General features: G+C 40.0%; 2 protein-coding genes across 4 annotated transcripts; one reads left to right on the forward strand and one right to left on the reverse strand.

The window, feature by feature from the left end:
• The first annotated feature begins 56 nt into the window (after positions 1-56).
• LOC116315478 (calcium-binding mitochondrial carrier protein SCaMC-1-like) lies at positions 57-11,392 on the forward strand. 2 transcript variants are annotated; one of them, XM_031733802.2, is made up of 10 exons: positions 57-521; positions 2,488-2,614; positions 2,703-2,790; positions 3,910-4,021; positions 6,838-6,996; positions 8,084-8,236; positions 8,397-8,504; positions 8,817-8,984; positions 9,168-9,318; positions 10,398-11,392. In XM_031733802.2, the coding sequence occupies exons 1-10, from the start codon at positions 342-344 to the stop codon at positions 10,577-10,579; spliced, it is 1,428 nt and encodes a 475-aa protein (XP_031589662.2). In that variant the 5' UTR covers positions 57-341; the 3' UTR covers positions 10,580-11,392. The 2 variants fall into 2 exon arrangements, with proteins under 2 accessions (XP_031589662.2, XP_031589663.2); XM_031733803.2 differs by lacking the exon at positions 57-521 and adding an exon at positions 541-2,383.
• Positions 11,393-12,393: 1,001 nt separating this feature from the next.
• LOC116315460 (transmembrane protein 69-like) lies at positions 12,394-14,420 on the reverse strand. 2 transcript variants are annotated; one of them, XM_031733768.2, is made up of 3 exons: positions 14,196-14,420; positions 13,584-13,628; positions 12,394-13,494 (listed from the first exon to the last, which is right to left on the reverse strand). In XM_031733768.2, the coding sequence occupies exons 2-3, from the start codon at positions 13,626-13,628 to the stop codon at positions 12,712-12,714; spliced, it is 828 nt and encodes a 275-aa protein (XP_031589628.1). In that variant the 5' UTR covers positions 14,196-14,420; the 3' UTR covers positions 12,394-12,711. The 2 variants fall into 2 exon arrangements, with proteins under 2 accessions (XP_031589628.1, XP_031589629.1); XM_031733769.2 differs by lacking the exon at positions 14,196-14,420 and adding an exon at positions 13,911-14,188.
• Positions 14,421-15,764: the final 1,344 nt, after the last annotated feature.

The following is a 15,764-nucleotide window of genomic DNA, read 5'->3' on the forward strand; positions in this document are numbered from 1 at the left end:
GTGAGCGTGTGCGTGTGGGCTCTAAAAAGAGGAGGTCTTCCAAGGCGAAGTCAACCGAGTCCCTCCACCGATCTGTACAGCGCTCCTACCTCATCCGCAAAAAGCTCTCTGTTGGCCAAATCAGCACATTATCGTGTGCTCGCTGGACTTTACACCGACGCCGACCCATAAGGACTTTTCTCTTCACTATCACTTCCCCAGGCTGCACCGCGGAAGTCCTAAAACCAGAAGCGCGAGCCACAGGAATCAGTTGCCACAACAGATTGCTTACCCAGTTTCTGTTAGTGTGTGTGTGCGTGGAGCTCTACAGGCCTGTGCCATTTTTCATTTATAGTTTTAAGATGTATCAGGTGGTGAGGAAGCTCTTTTTTACAGACTGTCGGTGCGCTGACAATGCGTCGAAAGTGTACGAAGAGCTGTTCGCCAAGCTGGACGCTAACAAGGATGGAAAAGTGGATGTGTCCGAGCTGAAGGCAGGCCTGGATGCTATGGGCATCAAGGCTGAGAAAGGGGCAGCTCAGGTAGAGTAACGGATCCAAACAGGAGTGTGCAAAAATCCCAAATACGGAAAGAAAACCACAACAAATATTTCTTGTAGTGGCAGCGTTAACCTTAAAAGAAGTGAAATCACATCCGCCAGAGCAGCCAAGTGCAGTCAGATTTACTCTTAGAAGGTTATTTATTATTTTTCGTTACTGATCTTTATGATAACTGGATTCTTAGTTTTTTGTGCGCATTACATTGACTTTTAACCAAGTGTCCGATTTTCGCAGGCAAAGGTCTGTCTTTGAGAGGATGTACGTGGTTCCAATTTTTTGACTGACAAAATAGTGCATTTCTAACATAATCGTTTCATCAGCTGATTGTTACACCCCAGGTTTATATTGGACCTCTAGACACTTAAGATTTGCAGTTCAACCAGAGATAAAAGCGAGAGCTGTGTAGTGCAGCCTCAGTAGTATTTTTACTACTTGTTGTTGGAAAAAGAAAAATTTCTCACGGGCACCTCATCAGCAGAAGTTCAAATTCCCAGGAAGCTTTAGGAGCTTTTAAGGACTTGCTCTTGCTCTTAGAACTGAAGAAGCTTCTCGGATGAGAGGTGAAACATCTTCAAGAAACTTAAAAAAGTCCAGATACTTTTCTTTCCAAGCTCCTTAGAATACGATGAACTGGATGACTGAGAACCTTCACAGACATACTTTTCAGTACTTGTTTTTCAAGTTTATCCATGCCTAGTTAGGGATAAAAGCATTTCTTAAGCCATCTAGATTCTAGATGGGAAATAATGTTGCACGCCCTTCCTTTCTTTGGTTATGCATCTTTGAGCAAGGCAATTAAGTCCATATAGCTGCACAACAGGCTCCAAAAGATCTGACAGCAGTCTTGTCCTTAAACTTACACTAAACCTCTCATCCACAGTCACTTTTGTGTAGCTGCTGAAAATGCTCTTACTGAAAGTGCAGTATATGTGAGAGGTTATTTCCATATGCATGCTTTGTTGTCGTGGCTTAAAACTCTTTTCTTCAGTTTCTTTAAAACAGATTGAGTAGTGAAGATAAACTCTGAATTCTCTGGAATGGCACTCAGCACGCCCAGGCGGCTGTAAAGAGCTGAAGGGACTGAAAAAAACTGCTCTAGAATTTTTAAAGCTGTCTCAAAGGTGAACTTTTACTGCTGAGACTGTAAGTGGAAGGTCCCACCTTTACTAATCAAATAACTGCACATTCCCCGCGCTCATAAGTCTGTCAGATGGCTTTAAAAGTTTGAGGCGGGTAAGGTAAGGAGAGGCCGCTGCTGTGTGTAACCAGGTGCTATAACACAGGAGTTTTCCCCTATTTGTGCACTAGTATCATAACTGTGTAATAAATAGGTGGTAACACACATAACCGAATTTGGTCAGTGCCCTCATTTTGAGCAAAAATTAATGTCAAAACAGTAATGCTCGCCTCGTTTGTGCTCTCACACAAACATGCTGACAGTTCTCAGTTGCTGGCTCACTTCTTAACAAAGAGCCATTGCTCATAACAGATGTGGTACCAGGCGTTATTTTTGTTTCCATTAATTCGCTTCAACCTGGCGAGACAATGGATTTGATTTTTTTTTTTTTTTTGTCTTGATCTTGGGACATCATCAACACTTGTGAAAGCAATAAAAGGTGCAAAATATTCAAAGAAAGCAAAGCAGAAAATGCTACATAGCCAGTAACTCGGGCAGGCAGAGGACTAAAAACACAGAGCGTGAGTTGAGATAAAGTAAAGGAGCATTTTGCTGCGTTATTCTACCACCAACCGCCACAATCAGCCAGCTGCTGTTTGAGCAGGAGATGGAAGACTCCCCTTACGGCTCAGGAGAACCCAGACCTCTCCCTCCACCTTATGAGGAGGTCAAACACCCGGCTGCAGCAAACAAATGAGGTACGGCAACACGAAGTAGAATGATTGCTAATATTCTGTGTGGGGGGGGTTTTTTGGGTTTTTTTCCTTGTAGAAAATCATTTCTGCTGGAGACAGAAACAAAGATGAGGGGCTCGACTTTCGCGAGTTCTCCAAGTACCTGAAAGACCATGAGAAGCAATTACGACTGACCTTCAAGAGCTTGGACAAAAACAAAGATGGTATGGTGGCGTTTTATTATGTAGCACATTTTAATATTGAAAATGCACAAAAAGAGAAAAAGTACAAATAAATGCTTACTTTCTACAGGTCGTATAGACATTACAGAGATCAGGCAGTCACTTGCTGATCTGGGACTGGAAATCAGCAAAGAGCATGCAGAGAAAATCCTTCAAAGGTATTTCAGCTTATTTATTTTTTATAGCTGTTACTCCACAAGCAAACTGTGAACTTACAGCAGTGACCCGAGCGAGACGAGAAAGAAAGCAGCCTGACGCGCCGCAAGTTAAAGGTGGGAACCCATGTGAGCGACTGATAACTGGCTGAGTGTGCGGCTTGGCTGAAAAGATGAGTGAGTGCACATGATAAAGAGTTGGCAAGATGTTTGACCCCCCTGACGCAGCGTGTCGACACCAGGAAATAATATTTTTGAATCTCTAGTGCACGGCTGGCCGCTGACATTGGACCAGGCCACATCTTGTCAGTCAGAATGTGTTTATTGGTGCGTTTAATGTCATGCCAATACTCAAACTCACTACACATTTGGATGTAAAGAAAGAATAATATATGGTTTTAAGACACAGTAGCAGTTTAGCGAGAATGAAAGAACTGCTGGTATTGATTAAAATTGTCTGTTTATCAGAATTACAGTTTGTTCCATAAATCCTTCATTATTTAAAGAAACTAGGAAAAAACACATATTATGGGTGGTTTTGGCCCGGCCTGCACGCTTGCTCACTTCACTCATGTATTAAAGCTTGTGCGTTAATTTATCATGTTATTGTTTTTAATCTTCACTATATTTATCTTATCATTATATTTTATATTCAAAATATCACTATATGCAGTGAGATGGCAAAAACTGCTGTTCAGGAACACACACACACACAAAGAGCAGTAAATACATATAACTACAGTCAGTTGTCAGTTGTGGTTTATGCTGCAGTACGGACTGAACTGTAATGCACAGGATTTGCATAAGCAAAGCTTGAAGCTGCACATGTGCAGGAGTACACATAACAGTGGAACTAGAGTAAACAAAAAATACAGTAACTGATAAGTGAATGACTGAAAATAAAGTATAGTAGTGGGGCTGGAGGGGCCAGTGAGGACAGAAGCAGAACATGAAAACAGAGCAGTTACAGATACTTTCATGTCATTTTACATAAAATAAGCTCAGAAACAGGAACCGTGTTATAACAAAAAAACAACTTTTACTGTGATTATCAGTTCTTGTTTTAAAGTATAGAGCCTTAATGGTTTAGTTTTTAAATCACAAAAAAAATCTAACCTACAGTATTGATGTGGATGGCACCATGACTGTGGACTGGAATGAATGGCGAGAGCACTTCCTGTTTAACCCAGCAACCAGCCTGCAGGAGATCGTCCGCTACTGGAAGCACACCACGGTGAGGAGCGCTACTCACTATCTCTACAGTATGCTGTATGTGTCGCTGTGGTTTTAGTGTTTGCTTTGTTTGCAGTAGTTGGCATTAGTTTCAGATGGTTGCAGTTGTTGCTGATGTTTGAGTAGTTGGTGTGGTTGCAGTGGCTGGTGCAGGCAATTCCAGGTGTTGTTTTGCACTACTTCAGTGGCTGGTTTTGTTGCAGAAGATGCCGTATTTCTTATTATTATTGGACATGGGTTGGTGTGTGTTTTAGTTTAAAAAAAAGTAATATATTAAAGTTTAAACTCTGTATACTGTTAATATTTTAGTTGCAGTGCAGGTTTCTGCCACAGAGAGGTGACACGCAATAACGGATTTGGGGGACCTTTGGCAACAGATGAGTACGTCTGATTCGTTCATGTCAGAGCAGATGTAACGGGGGAGGAGTCTGAAGAATTTGTCACTTGTGAATAAAATGAACTCTGAATGGTAAAAGAAATCTTCTTGAATGGAGCAAACATGAAACTCTGACATTTTATTAGTTTATCAGAGAATAATCAAACCCTGAAGGGCTGCTGCCTATATTTAAGTACAGTTGCGTGCTGGAGGAGCGTCCACTTTCAGTCAGTGGGTAATCTCTAGCGTTCGCTGAGTTCATTCACTGGCATAAGCTCGGAAGTCAAATTAACCTTTGGTTTCTAAGCTCGGCAGAGATGAGCTAATTTCAGCCTGAGCTGTGGGTGGATTAGTGTGTCATTTAGGAGGACTGGAGGAGGTGAGAGGAAGACTAATTAGTCTAGAAAGGAACAGGAGAGAAGAAACCGAGATGATGCGTCTGTGAGACTTGATGACTTGTTGGGAGCATCTATGGCAATGAAAAGGTCTCGTTATTTCCAGCGTTCAAGCCGAAGCTTTTTGGATTTAGTGCGTTGCTCTGCTGACTGTCGACCTCTGTCTGGGCCCTTGATCAGAATTGTGTGAAGGATCCTGACGGGTCTGAGAACTGGTGTTTATAGGACCTTGTCCTTTGTTAGAACTGCTAGAGCTAGCGGCTTTATCAAAGGCTTGAGATGGCCTTGGCTCTGCTGCAGCCTCACCAGCAGCAACAGCAACGTCAGGAAAGCTGGTTTTTCCTCGACTTGGAAGACGATTGGCTGTATGAGGTGGATGTGGATATGGTAGGTTCTTGTATTCAGATGTTGAGTGTTGGTTGTCATCTGGTCATGGGTAAAAGTATTATTATCTTTAGCTGAGGCATGGTTGAGGTAGTTTAGAAATAGTGTAGCAATTATGTCCACTGGAGAACACAGGTTAATATTTTCACCTTTACATCATGTCAGGTATGAAGAGGCCCATCTGCTGACTAGCATTCTCTAAAACCACATCATACCTGATGTAATGCACAGGTAATATAAGCTTCAAGGGTGCCAAGGCAAATCTCTAGCCAAATCCGCACCTATAATTTTATAACACAGTGCTCTATTTGCAGATAAAGCTAAAACTAACGTTAGCCGTCAACTCCTGCCTTAAAAATGTCTTTAGGGGGCAGATTTGTTATTTGGGGGTTGTTTAAAAAAAGGCTGATACAATTACTGCAGTGGTAAAAGTTAAAAAAAAAAACCCTGCTGCAGCTTTACGTCAGTGATGTGCAGTGATGTAACTGATCTCGCAGCATGGACCTGTAGTTATGCAAGTTTTGGATAAGGATATGGCATGGGTCCCATCCTTCTAGGCATTACGTTTAAGGTGAAGCTGGAAATGTGTGGTAATGACGCTGTCCAGCTTAGCTAAAAGTTCATCTGCAGAGGTTTTAACTCTTAATGATGAGTTTTTACACCTTTACACATTTATTAATAAAGACGTGGTTTAATCATCTCTAAAATAGTTCCTGGGTTTTCCAAAGGTTGGCTGCATAGGCAGAAACCACCCTCGATAACTTCTGATGCAAACCATTTTGTTCTATAATTAGACCTGAAGTGTGACAGAAACCGCTCAGTTCAGAAAAGGCCTTTAAGGGTTCTTCCTTCCTTTTAAACTGCACTTAAAAGGATTCAAAATGGTAGTGTAAGACAGCGGTCCCCAACCTTTTTTGCGCCAGGCACCGGTTTATGCCCGACAATATTTTCACGGACCGGCCTTTAAGGTGTCGCGGATAAATACAACAAAATAAAACTAGTACCGGTACCGAAAAAAAACAAGATTTATTCATAACACACGTGAAAAGACCCAGGAAAACCAAGTTAACGATAAAAACGATAACAAAATAACAATATAATATCACGTTATTACAATATGCATAAATATCACGTTCGTACAATATATTTATATTGTACGAACGTGATATTTATATTGTACGAACGTGATATTTATGCATATTGTAATAACGTGATATTATATTGTTCAAACGTGAAAAGTATATTGTACAAACATGATAGTATATTGTACAAACGTGAAAAGTATCTTGTTAGAACAATAGACTTTTCACGTTATAACGTGATATACTTCTTTTTTTCTTTTGCCTGGGTGGCAGCTCTACGCTTCCGTATGTAACTGAGTAGTTAGCTTGGGAAAAGAAAGTTATGGTCTTACTGGACCTTAAAGGTGGAACTGCAATGGGGGTATTTTTTTTTGTTATTAATGAATATATGTTGGGTTTATTATTTGATAAACTTATTCTATTTTTTATAGAGTGAATATTTTATTGTGTAAATAATAAATATTACTAATAATAATTACAAAGGATTAAGACGGTCCCAGAGGCTATGTGCATCTTTTATAAACAGTCTATTCTCAGCAGTCTCTTTGACTGTGACTTGATTGTACTGTATTGGGTGTAGGTTTTGGACATTGGTGATAGCCTCACCATCCCAGATGAGTTCACAGAGGAGGAGAAGACCACGGGTCTGTGGTGGAAGCAGCTGACTGCAGGAGCAGTGGCGGGTGCTGTGTCCCGTACAGGAACAGCCCCTCTGGACAGAATGAAGGTCTTCATGCAGGTGGGTCAAGATTTCTTTTAGATTTTATAAAATGCCTGTTGGGTTGTTCGTCCTTTTCTCCATGAATTGGATTTTTACTAAATGTGTGCATTGGTCCGTGTGGTGGTAAGTGTGCTTCAGAATGCTGTGGCATGGCTGCAAAAATGGCGCAGAATTAGCTTAGAAAAATGTTCTTGTGTTAGTTTGGGTTATCCGTTTTAAAAAAAATACCATATAAATACATTCAGCAGACACTTTTTTAGGTACATCTTGCTAGTACTGGGTTGGATTCACTTTTCCCTTTAGAACTGCTTTCATTCTTCATGGCACAGATTCAGCACAGTGTTGAAAACATTCCTCAGAGATTTTGCTCCATATTGACATGACGTCATCACATAGTTGCTGCAGATTTGTCGGCTGCACATCATGATACAAATCTCCCGTTCCACCACATCCCAAACAGCTCTCTATTGTATTGTGATCAGCACGGTAAATTTGCTATCATGTTCAAGAAACCAGTTGATTTAAGCGTAGTGACGCAAAATGCTACTGGAAGCAGCCATCAGAAGGTGGGTGCACAGTGGTCATAAAGGGATGAAAATGGCCACCATTAGCACTCAGGTAAGCTCAATTGGTAGCAATGGGTCCAAAGTGTACCAAAGTAAATATCCCCCACACCGTTATGCCATCACCACCGCCCTGACCCAATGATTCATGGCAGAATGGATCCATGCTTATATGCAGGGGTGCACATAAGTGGTCCGCAGGTGCACATTCGCTGTCAAAATAAAAGACGCGCACCAGATAAGAAGTTGCAACGCGCGTTTGCGTACATAAGATTTTCTGGAGGACAGACATTTGTTTAGAACTCTTAAAGATGTCGAAGAAGCAAGCTCCTTTAAGCAATTACTTTGGTGTTCCTCCACCTCCAAAGAAATGTCAGAAGGACCACTTATGTGCACCCCTGCTTATATGCTAACCACTGTGCTATATTCAAACTCACTTAAATCACCCTTCTTCTCCATTCTGATGCTCACTTTGAATTTCAGCAATTGAATTTCAAGCCCTTGCTGCTTTGTTACAACTTAAAAGTGGTTTTTATTTCCAGGTGCATGCTTCTAAAACCAACAAAATCAGCCTGGTCAGCGGCTTTAAGCAAATGCTAAAAGAAGGAGGGGTGACTTCTTTGTGGAGAGGAAATGGTATCAATGTCATGAAGATCGCCCCCGAGACAGCCATTAAATTCATGGCTTATGAACAGGTAAGTTCTGTTCTCCTCCTCTTTACAGATTCCAGTATAAATCGCAGCTCATGGTCACGTTAAATGTTACATGTTGAGAACTCCTAACACTAGCAGTCACTTTTGTCACTGATGTGTGATCCTGCTGAGCCGTTCAGTTTTCATGTCCCTGTGTCACCAGTACAAGAAGCTGCTGTCCAGTGAACCGGGTAAGGTGAGGACCCACGAGAGGTTCATGGCAGGATCGTTGGCTGGAGCCACCGCACAAACTACCATCTACCCCATGGAGGTGAGTGGAAGTGTAGTCTTTACAGCACAGATGCATAAAGAGTGCGCGTGTGGATGATAGTAACAGTCGGAGGCACCACAGGAGGGACAAGCAAGTTTCCATTTCCCATACGGACACACATGCTGTATATATGGTGTGTGCAGTTTTACTGGTTTGTTAATTACCTCATGTGTCTTTTTTTATCATGTCTTAGTGTCCAAATAAATTTTAGATGTCTTAACCAATCCAGTAGCATAAAAGATGCAGTAACACGTTAAGTGACATGTGCAGCCTGATGTAAAACAGCCACACTAATCATCTTTGTCTCTTCAGGTGATGAAAACCCGTATGACCCTGAGGAAAACCGGACAGTACTCGGGAATGTTTGACTGTGCCAAGAAAGTCCTGAAGAATGAGGGAGTGAAGGCGTTTTACAAGGGCTACATTCCCAATATTCTGGGCATTATCCCCTACGCTGGGATAGATCTGGCAGTGTATGAGGTAAATCCTGATGAATCATTCCTGTCTGGAAAAATGTTCGGAAGGTTCAGAATCAACTGCAACGCTATACTTCCATCGAAAACTCCATTTTAATCTGTTTAAGCATCACTTGTGTGCTGATTTTGCAAAATATGATGCATCAAACCTCACTCTCATCTGTCATTCCTGCGTATTCCATACCAGAGCTTGAAGAACTTCTGGTTGTCCCACTATGCCAAAGACACAGCCAATCCAGGGGTTCTGGTGCTGCTGGGCTGCGGTACCATTTCCAGCACCTGCGGCCAGCTGGCCAGCTATCCCCTGGCTCTGATCCGAACCCGCATGCAAGCACAAGGTACGGTGAACCAAACCCTATTAAAGAAATAGACGCTCATTTTTAATGCTGGCATTTAACCTGTGGTACCATAATGCCACTGAGTTGTTCAGAGATTATAAAGTGTTTTACGAGGAAATTCAAGATTTGTTCATGAAATCTTTGCTTAAATGGACAATTAATAAATCTATGTGAGTCTCTTTACAACCAGTCTGTTCATTAGACATTTGACACGTGCATATGCTTCAGTACTAAAGAGAGGAAACGGTAAAGGGCCTGAATGAGCGCTGACATCATTTAAAGTAAAACTACCAGAGTACAAAATATCATAAATGAGCTCTTTATCCAAATTTTACTTAAAGTAGTGTGAAAAACCCTCAACGTTTTTACATATCAGGACATAATTTTAAAAAATCACCGGATTCTTTAAGACTTCAGAGTACTTGAGGTTTTCTGTTTGATTTTATTAGTCTCTCGTCATTGAGCTTTGCTGCATTTGTGCACAGCGCTCATAAGGTTGTTGTGGCGTTGTGTTAACTGCCAAAACGTCTGCTTAATAGAGGTGCTCATACTGGCTTGATGATTAGTAATCAAGTGCATTTGATTAGCAGTATCGGCTACTTAGTTTTTCACCCACTGCTTCTGCATTTTACTATTTTAAAAAAATAAATAATAGCACTGTAAAATATGTCAAGTATTATTGTTTCTTTAGAAGTTGTGTTCAAATAATTTAAGACTTCCAAATGATGATATATAAACCACCAAAAATTATCCACATAAATATACTGGAATAGAAGGTTTTATTTTGCATTTGTCTCTTAAATTCAATGAGGTATCATTCAAATAAAACAGAAGTACCACTAAACTGTCCACGGAGGGGGTTAAATAACTTTAAAACCGTGGTTATGAGGTTTAACTCATGACCTTGTGCTTTATTCTGAAGTCATCAACATTTATGCTTGGAAAACAATTTTCAGTTCTTTAATCTCAGCTAATTTCAAACATATGTTTCTTATAAGCAGCCAATACTTCCAAAATCTGGAGATTTTAAACATGAGATCTTTTTCTTTACTCATCTGGCTTTAACCTTCTTTTCTCAGCTTCTGTTGAGGGCTCAGAGCAGCTGCCGATGAATCTGATGGTGAAGAAGATTATGGAAAAGGAGGGCTTCTTTGGACTTTACCGTGGCATCCTGCCCAATTTCATGAAGGTCATACCAGCCGTCAGCATTAGTTACGTGGTGTATGAGTACATGCGGTCTGGTCTGGGTATTCAGAAGTAGGCAGCAGAGTCCTCTGTGACCACATGTTTACGAGTGTAAGAAAAGGTGCACCCAACTTTTTTTAAAATTTCAAAACACTCCCTCCTTTTTTCCATATGTTGTTTGCCCTTGTTTACCTGCAGTCCACTGAAGTCTGGACTCAAACAGCCGCAGATGGAACCTTTGTAGATGTGACCGTAGGCCTTTGCTCATACAAAGAAAATCCTGCAGCGCTAACGCAGGGCTGACAATGAGTAAGAAGATCTCTACAAAGTTTCCAAATGTTGGTTGTGTTTACTGTGCACTCCTAGCTTTATGTACTCCACCAAGATCTACTTCAGATCAGTTCATCTCTGGCTTTGAAAACCAAGAACACTTATCAGGGTAATTTCTTTTTGGTTTAATTGTTGAATAGAAACGTTACTCTAATATTTAATCAAAAAGTCCAAGAAGTCACCTGCTGCAATTTTCTGTTTTTTTGTTTATCTTCTTATCATCAAACATAATCCGACCAAGTCCCATGTGTGGTGGGGAAACTGTTTCACAAAGAAATCTGAAGAAACGAAAAGAAAACCAAGTGCAATACTGTATTTACACATTGTGTGACATCTGAGAGAAGTTTGACTTTTTAGTAAGGGGTTTCATCTGAGGGTCATTGGTTCATTAAAAGGGTCTTTTTATACGGGACAGAGAAGGAGAATTGTGCCTTATATGATTTTTTTTTCTCAGATATCTGCGGACTTCAACACCCCTGTTTTCTCTTGCCTTTCTTTCAAATATGTCTTTATTAGGCGCTGGTGTTTATGTGAATAAATTTGGATACAAAGGTTAAAAGATGTGCGTGTATTTCTTTTCAAATCCTAATAAAATTATTTGTTGTCCAGCTGAGACAATTAGTGTACAGAGAGCCCAGGTTTTTATTCTACACTGTGTTCACGTCTCTGGCCTCGTGTGACACTCGATCGCTGAGGCTTTAAGTAGAGATTAGTCCAGTTCAGGGCTTATGTAATAACTCCTTTCCCCGGTGATGTCGATACTACAGTGGAGCTGTTAATTTGAAGTACAAAGTGCAAATGTTGCTTTAAAAAATATGCAATTTTCATTTAACAACTCAAAACTTAATTTGGGCAAATTCTTTGAACCAGGTTAAAAAAAAATATTTAAAAAAGGGGGGCTACAAGACCATCAGCAGGAATCCGATTTTTCGGAAATTGATGGTCATTTTATATTTCTTCTATCACCCCCAGTCTGGAGATCCATGCAAGATTTTACCTCACTGGATGAGGATGATCATGAGATAAGAGGTAGATCAGCTCAAACCGCACAGGAGGAACCTGTTAATGATCTAAAGGCAGTTTGGACCACAGGCATCAAGGACATCATTCATTCAACACACCACACTGTAATAGGCTGAGATCTTGCTACACATGTTCAGGCGAGTATTAAATTTGTCAGTGAAAATCTAAACAATTCTGCGATGGCTTGGTAGAAAGTGTTGTGGTCAAATTAAACCATAATTGAGCTCTTTGGCATTAAATGAAGAAGAGAAATGCTGAGTATGACCCAAACACCACCATCACCACAGGCGTGTTTTTCTGCTATGGGGTTCAGCGCAACTGTTTATTTCTTTTTTAATATTTTCAAAGTGAGGAAACTTACAAATTCAGCAGGAGACAGAATAATTATCTTCCCCAGTGTGTGTTAAATATTATCTCAGTAACAAGATATTACAATTTCAATCTATTTTATTTTCCTTCTTGCTTCATAGAATATGAACATCCTGGACTTTGGCGTCTCCTAGTGGTTTAAAAAAATCACTGACACATGCTTCTCAATAATATGAAAGACTAGGTTCAAGTTTAATGTAATGGCTTTATGTGGAAGACAAAACAGTATGGAACAAATTTTGTCCACATTACCATGACAAAGTGGAACACATGTTACTAGAAGGTGTACAGACTTGATTTTTTTTTAATCTCCCGTTTGCTTTAAAAGAGTTCAGTTTGTGACATGATATTTACACATGCAACTTCTAGAAACAGAGATCAACCCAACAGGTTCAGAGATCTTCAATATCAAGAAAAACTTTGAAGTTAGATCACCTAAATAAAAATGTAGCATAACCCAGGGAAGCCCTGTCCAGCTAAATGTCATCAATCTCTGAAAACGTTCTTTTCTGAGTAAGAACCATTCATTATTAGGGTGCCTAAGAGAGAAAAAAATGCAACAGTGGTCAGGATGCCACGCAGGGCTTTAAACCAGCTGGGGTAAGTGGGAAGGAGACACAGATCATAATGGAGTGAGATTCCAAGTCCCATGATGACCATGGTGGCAGCAGGAACAATGCTGTCACTCATCAGCATGGCCACCCAGGCCAAGAGGGAGGGGACAACGCTGTTGGCCAGGTTTATCCAGTCAGGTTTTGCTGGGCTGCTCTCGGGAAGAGCGAATCCCCATCTCGCTCCACCAAGGAAAGAAATGATGGAGGCAGCATAGGCTAGCTGGGCATAAGCCAACTCTGGGTAGTAGCTCTCAGTCACAGCCATAAACAACGTGGGTGAGACAAAGGGAATAAGCCCTGCAAACCCCAGGTAGAGGGCAGGTCTGGGACTTTTCAACAAGTCCTTCATGTCATAGCGCAACAGATCAAGTTCTCTAGGGGGAGGTTCAGGCAGTGCTCGCTTTTTCAACCTCGCAACAGAAGTGTGGAAGTGTTGGCTCCTCATCCAAAAAGAAGCATCATGATTCTGGGTTCCCTGGAAGAGGTCAGTCTTATTAAAACTAAACACAGCAAGAGGCTTTGCTCGTCCTGTTCCTCTTCCTCCAAACCAGAGACTAGCTGGTGAAGCCCAACTGGAAGATACAGATTCACCAACAGAAGCCCCAGTCCGGGCTGATGGCCAGCATTTTTGCACAGGACCAGCCCAGTGTAATACCTGAAAAGTTATTCACGATAAAGTTAAAAAAAAAAAAAAGTTATAAAACTACAAAAAGCAATGAAAAGGTAAAATCATGTGTATGTTACCTTCTGGGCTGCAAAGCCACCTTTTCTGAATATAACAGAAAACATCTAATGAAAAATGGGAAAAATGAATGGTTAAGATGAGCACACAATAAAGGCCACATAAAAACACAGGCAGGAATTTTTAATGTTGACAAATCTTTTGATTTTAAAAAATCTGTAAATTTCAACCTTGTCTATCAAACTTTTTAAAGGAATATTAATCACAACAAATAAAGGAATGATAATAATAAATATATCGATTGTAGCAGTAACTTGAGACTGAGGACAGAGAAAACCCTCTGTTCAAGGGTACAGGTGGTGTGAGTTGTCAAACTAATCAGTCTTTACCTTTGCCTCTCGATTACACTGCTAGGTGAAGTGTCTCTGGTAGTTAAAGGCATTTTTACACCTCAGTTACACATAATAATAAATTATATCACATAAATGAAAAATTAGACATAAATTCGAGGACTTGGCACCCCTGCCGCTTTGTAGCGGAGTCCTCATACAAGGACCTACATGTGTCTCTTTTGATATTGGCTGACACCGGCTGATACGTCAAACCAACGTTACACGGCTAAAGCGCCAACACTAAAGGGAGGCCCGTCCCTGAACCGCAGACGACAACATTACCTTTATTTCAGCAAGTAAACTTCATACTTTTAAAGCTATTTCTCCGCAGGGTCAGCAAGCACCCAGCCTACCCAGCTCTGGTACACAGCTATTTACTTCCGTGTTTGAACCGTGGTTTCTGCAATTTCAGTTCCGCTACAGTAGTGTCGACAGAAACGAGTTGGCGTGTAAAGTAAGGATTTATAGTACAACAAACAGCGGCAAAAACTGTTTTGTTCGTTTTTTCTTTGTTTTTTTGTTTGACAGTTTGACGTAAAAACAATAAGTCTTAGACGTAATGGAAGGCCTGAACATAACTAGGATACATAAATAAAACCAAATGTAAACTTAAACAAACGGGACAAAATATTAGACTTGGTTATTTACATAATGAGGTTGCTTAATATGAAATGATTTCACATTTGTGAAAAGAAAAATATGTGAAATTTTGCTCAAGGTATCTGGCGTGACTGCATTGTGTGGCAATAGTTGATCCGTCCTGCACTCTAGTTTGTAGGAACTTTAGCCCATAAAAAACACAAGGCTACCTGACATGAACTATGAACTACAAGCTACAAAGCCTTTTTTCTTTTTTAAAAAAATTTAATTTAATTTATTTTTATTTCAGGCAGGACCCAGCAAGCCATCTTGGCTCATATGCAGCAAAACAGTCTATACTATGAAAATGGAACGCAGCTCTTGTGCTGAATACAGTGCTTTCCATTCTCATACATCTTATTTAAATCTAAGAATTTTGGTCTTATTTCCAACACAGTTAAGTCAGCATTCTAGCTTGTGCATACAGTCATTAAGATCTGCAGCTGGACGGCAGTGGACTTTTCAGAGAGCAGATGCTTTCGTGTCCTTGATATGCACGTGATTATTTTTCAGTGTAAACATGAAAACTGGTCCTTCGGCTGTTTAGAAGATACACAGGGTTCCTTTGTGAACTTCCAGCCAGCAGATTTTGTGGTTTGAATTTATTTCATTTGGGCATAGTCTGTAATTTAGTGGAGTTTAAACTCTTTAATAATTCAACTTTAAAAAACAAAACAAAACAAAAAATTATTAATAACAGAATTTGAAATAAAAATAGAACCGAGTGAAGCTCTTACCAGCGTGCATTTACTTCAAGTCCCAGTTTTTGCTTCCTCCTTATGGATAACTGTGCAGAGCTCAATGAATGTGTCTGAATCTGTGTGAATATCTTTTAGGTATAAATGTGATTAAAAAGTGGAAAAAAGTAAACTCAAAAAGAAAAAGTATTGTGCTTAGGTACACTTTGTGTAAATTAGATTTTATTTTTATTTTTATTTAGTCAACTTTACATTGACTGAGAACAGCATTAAAATGGCATTTACCATTTTGTTACATTAGTGATAAACATCCAGTAAAATAATCTTTCTCAAAAACCTCCTAAAAAGAAGCCACTCTGCACATTTTCACTTTTTGCACAAATATTTTTGGTGGAGGAAATATTTAGATGTTTAGAACATTAAGTTAAAATTGATAATATCACAATGTAACTAAAAAAAAAGTAATTTGTCTTTATTCTAAATCTTTATTTCAAAAGTGAAATAAAGATTTGGC

The sequence above is a fragment of the Oreochromis aureus genome, linkage group 17 (genome assembly GCF_013358895.1).
Source record: "Oreochromis aureus strain Israel breed Guangdong linkage group 17, ZZ_aureus, whole genome shotgun sequence".
NCBI lineage: Eukaryota > Metazoa > Chordata > Actinopteri > Cichliformes > Cichlidae > Oreochromis > Oreochromis aureus.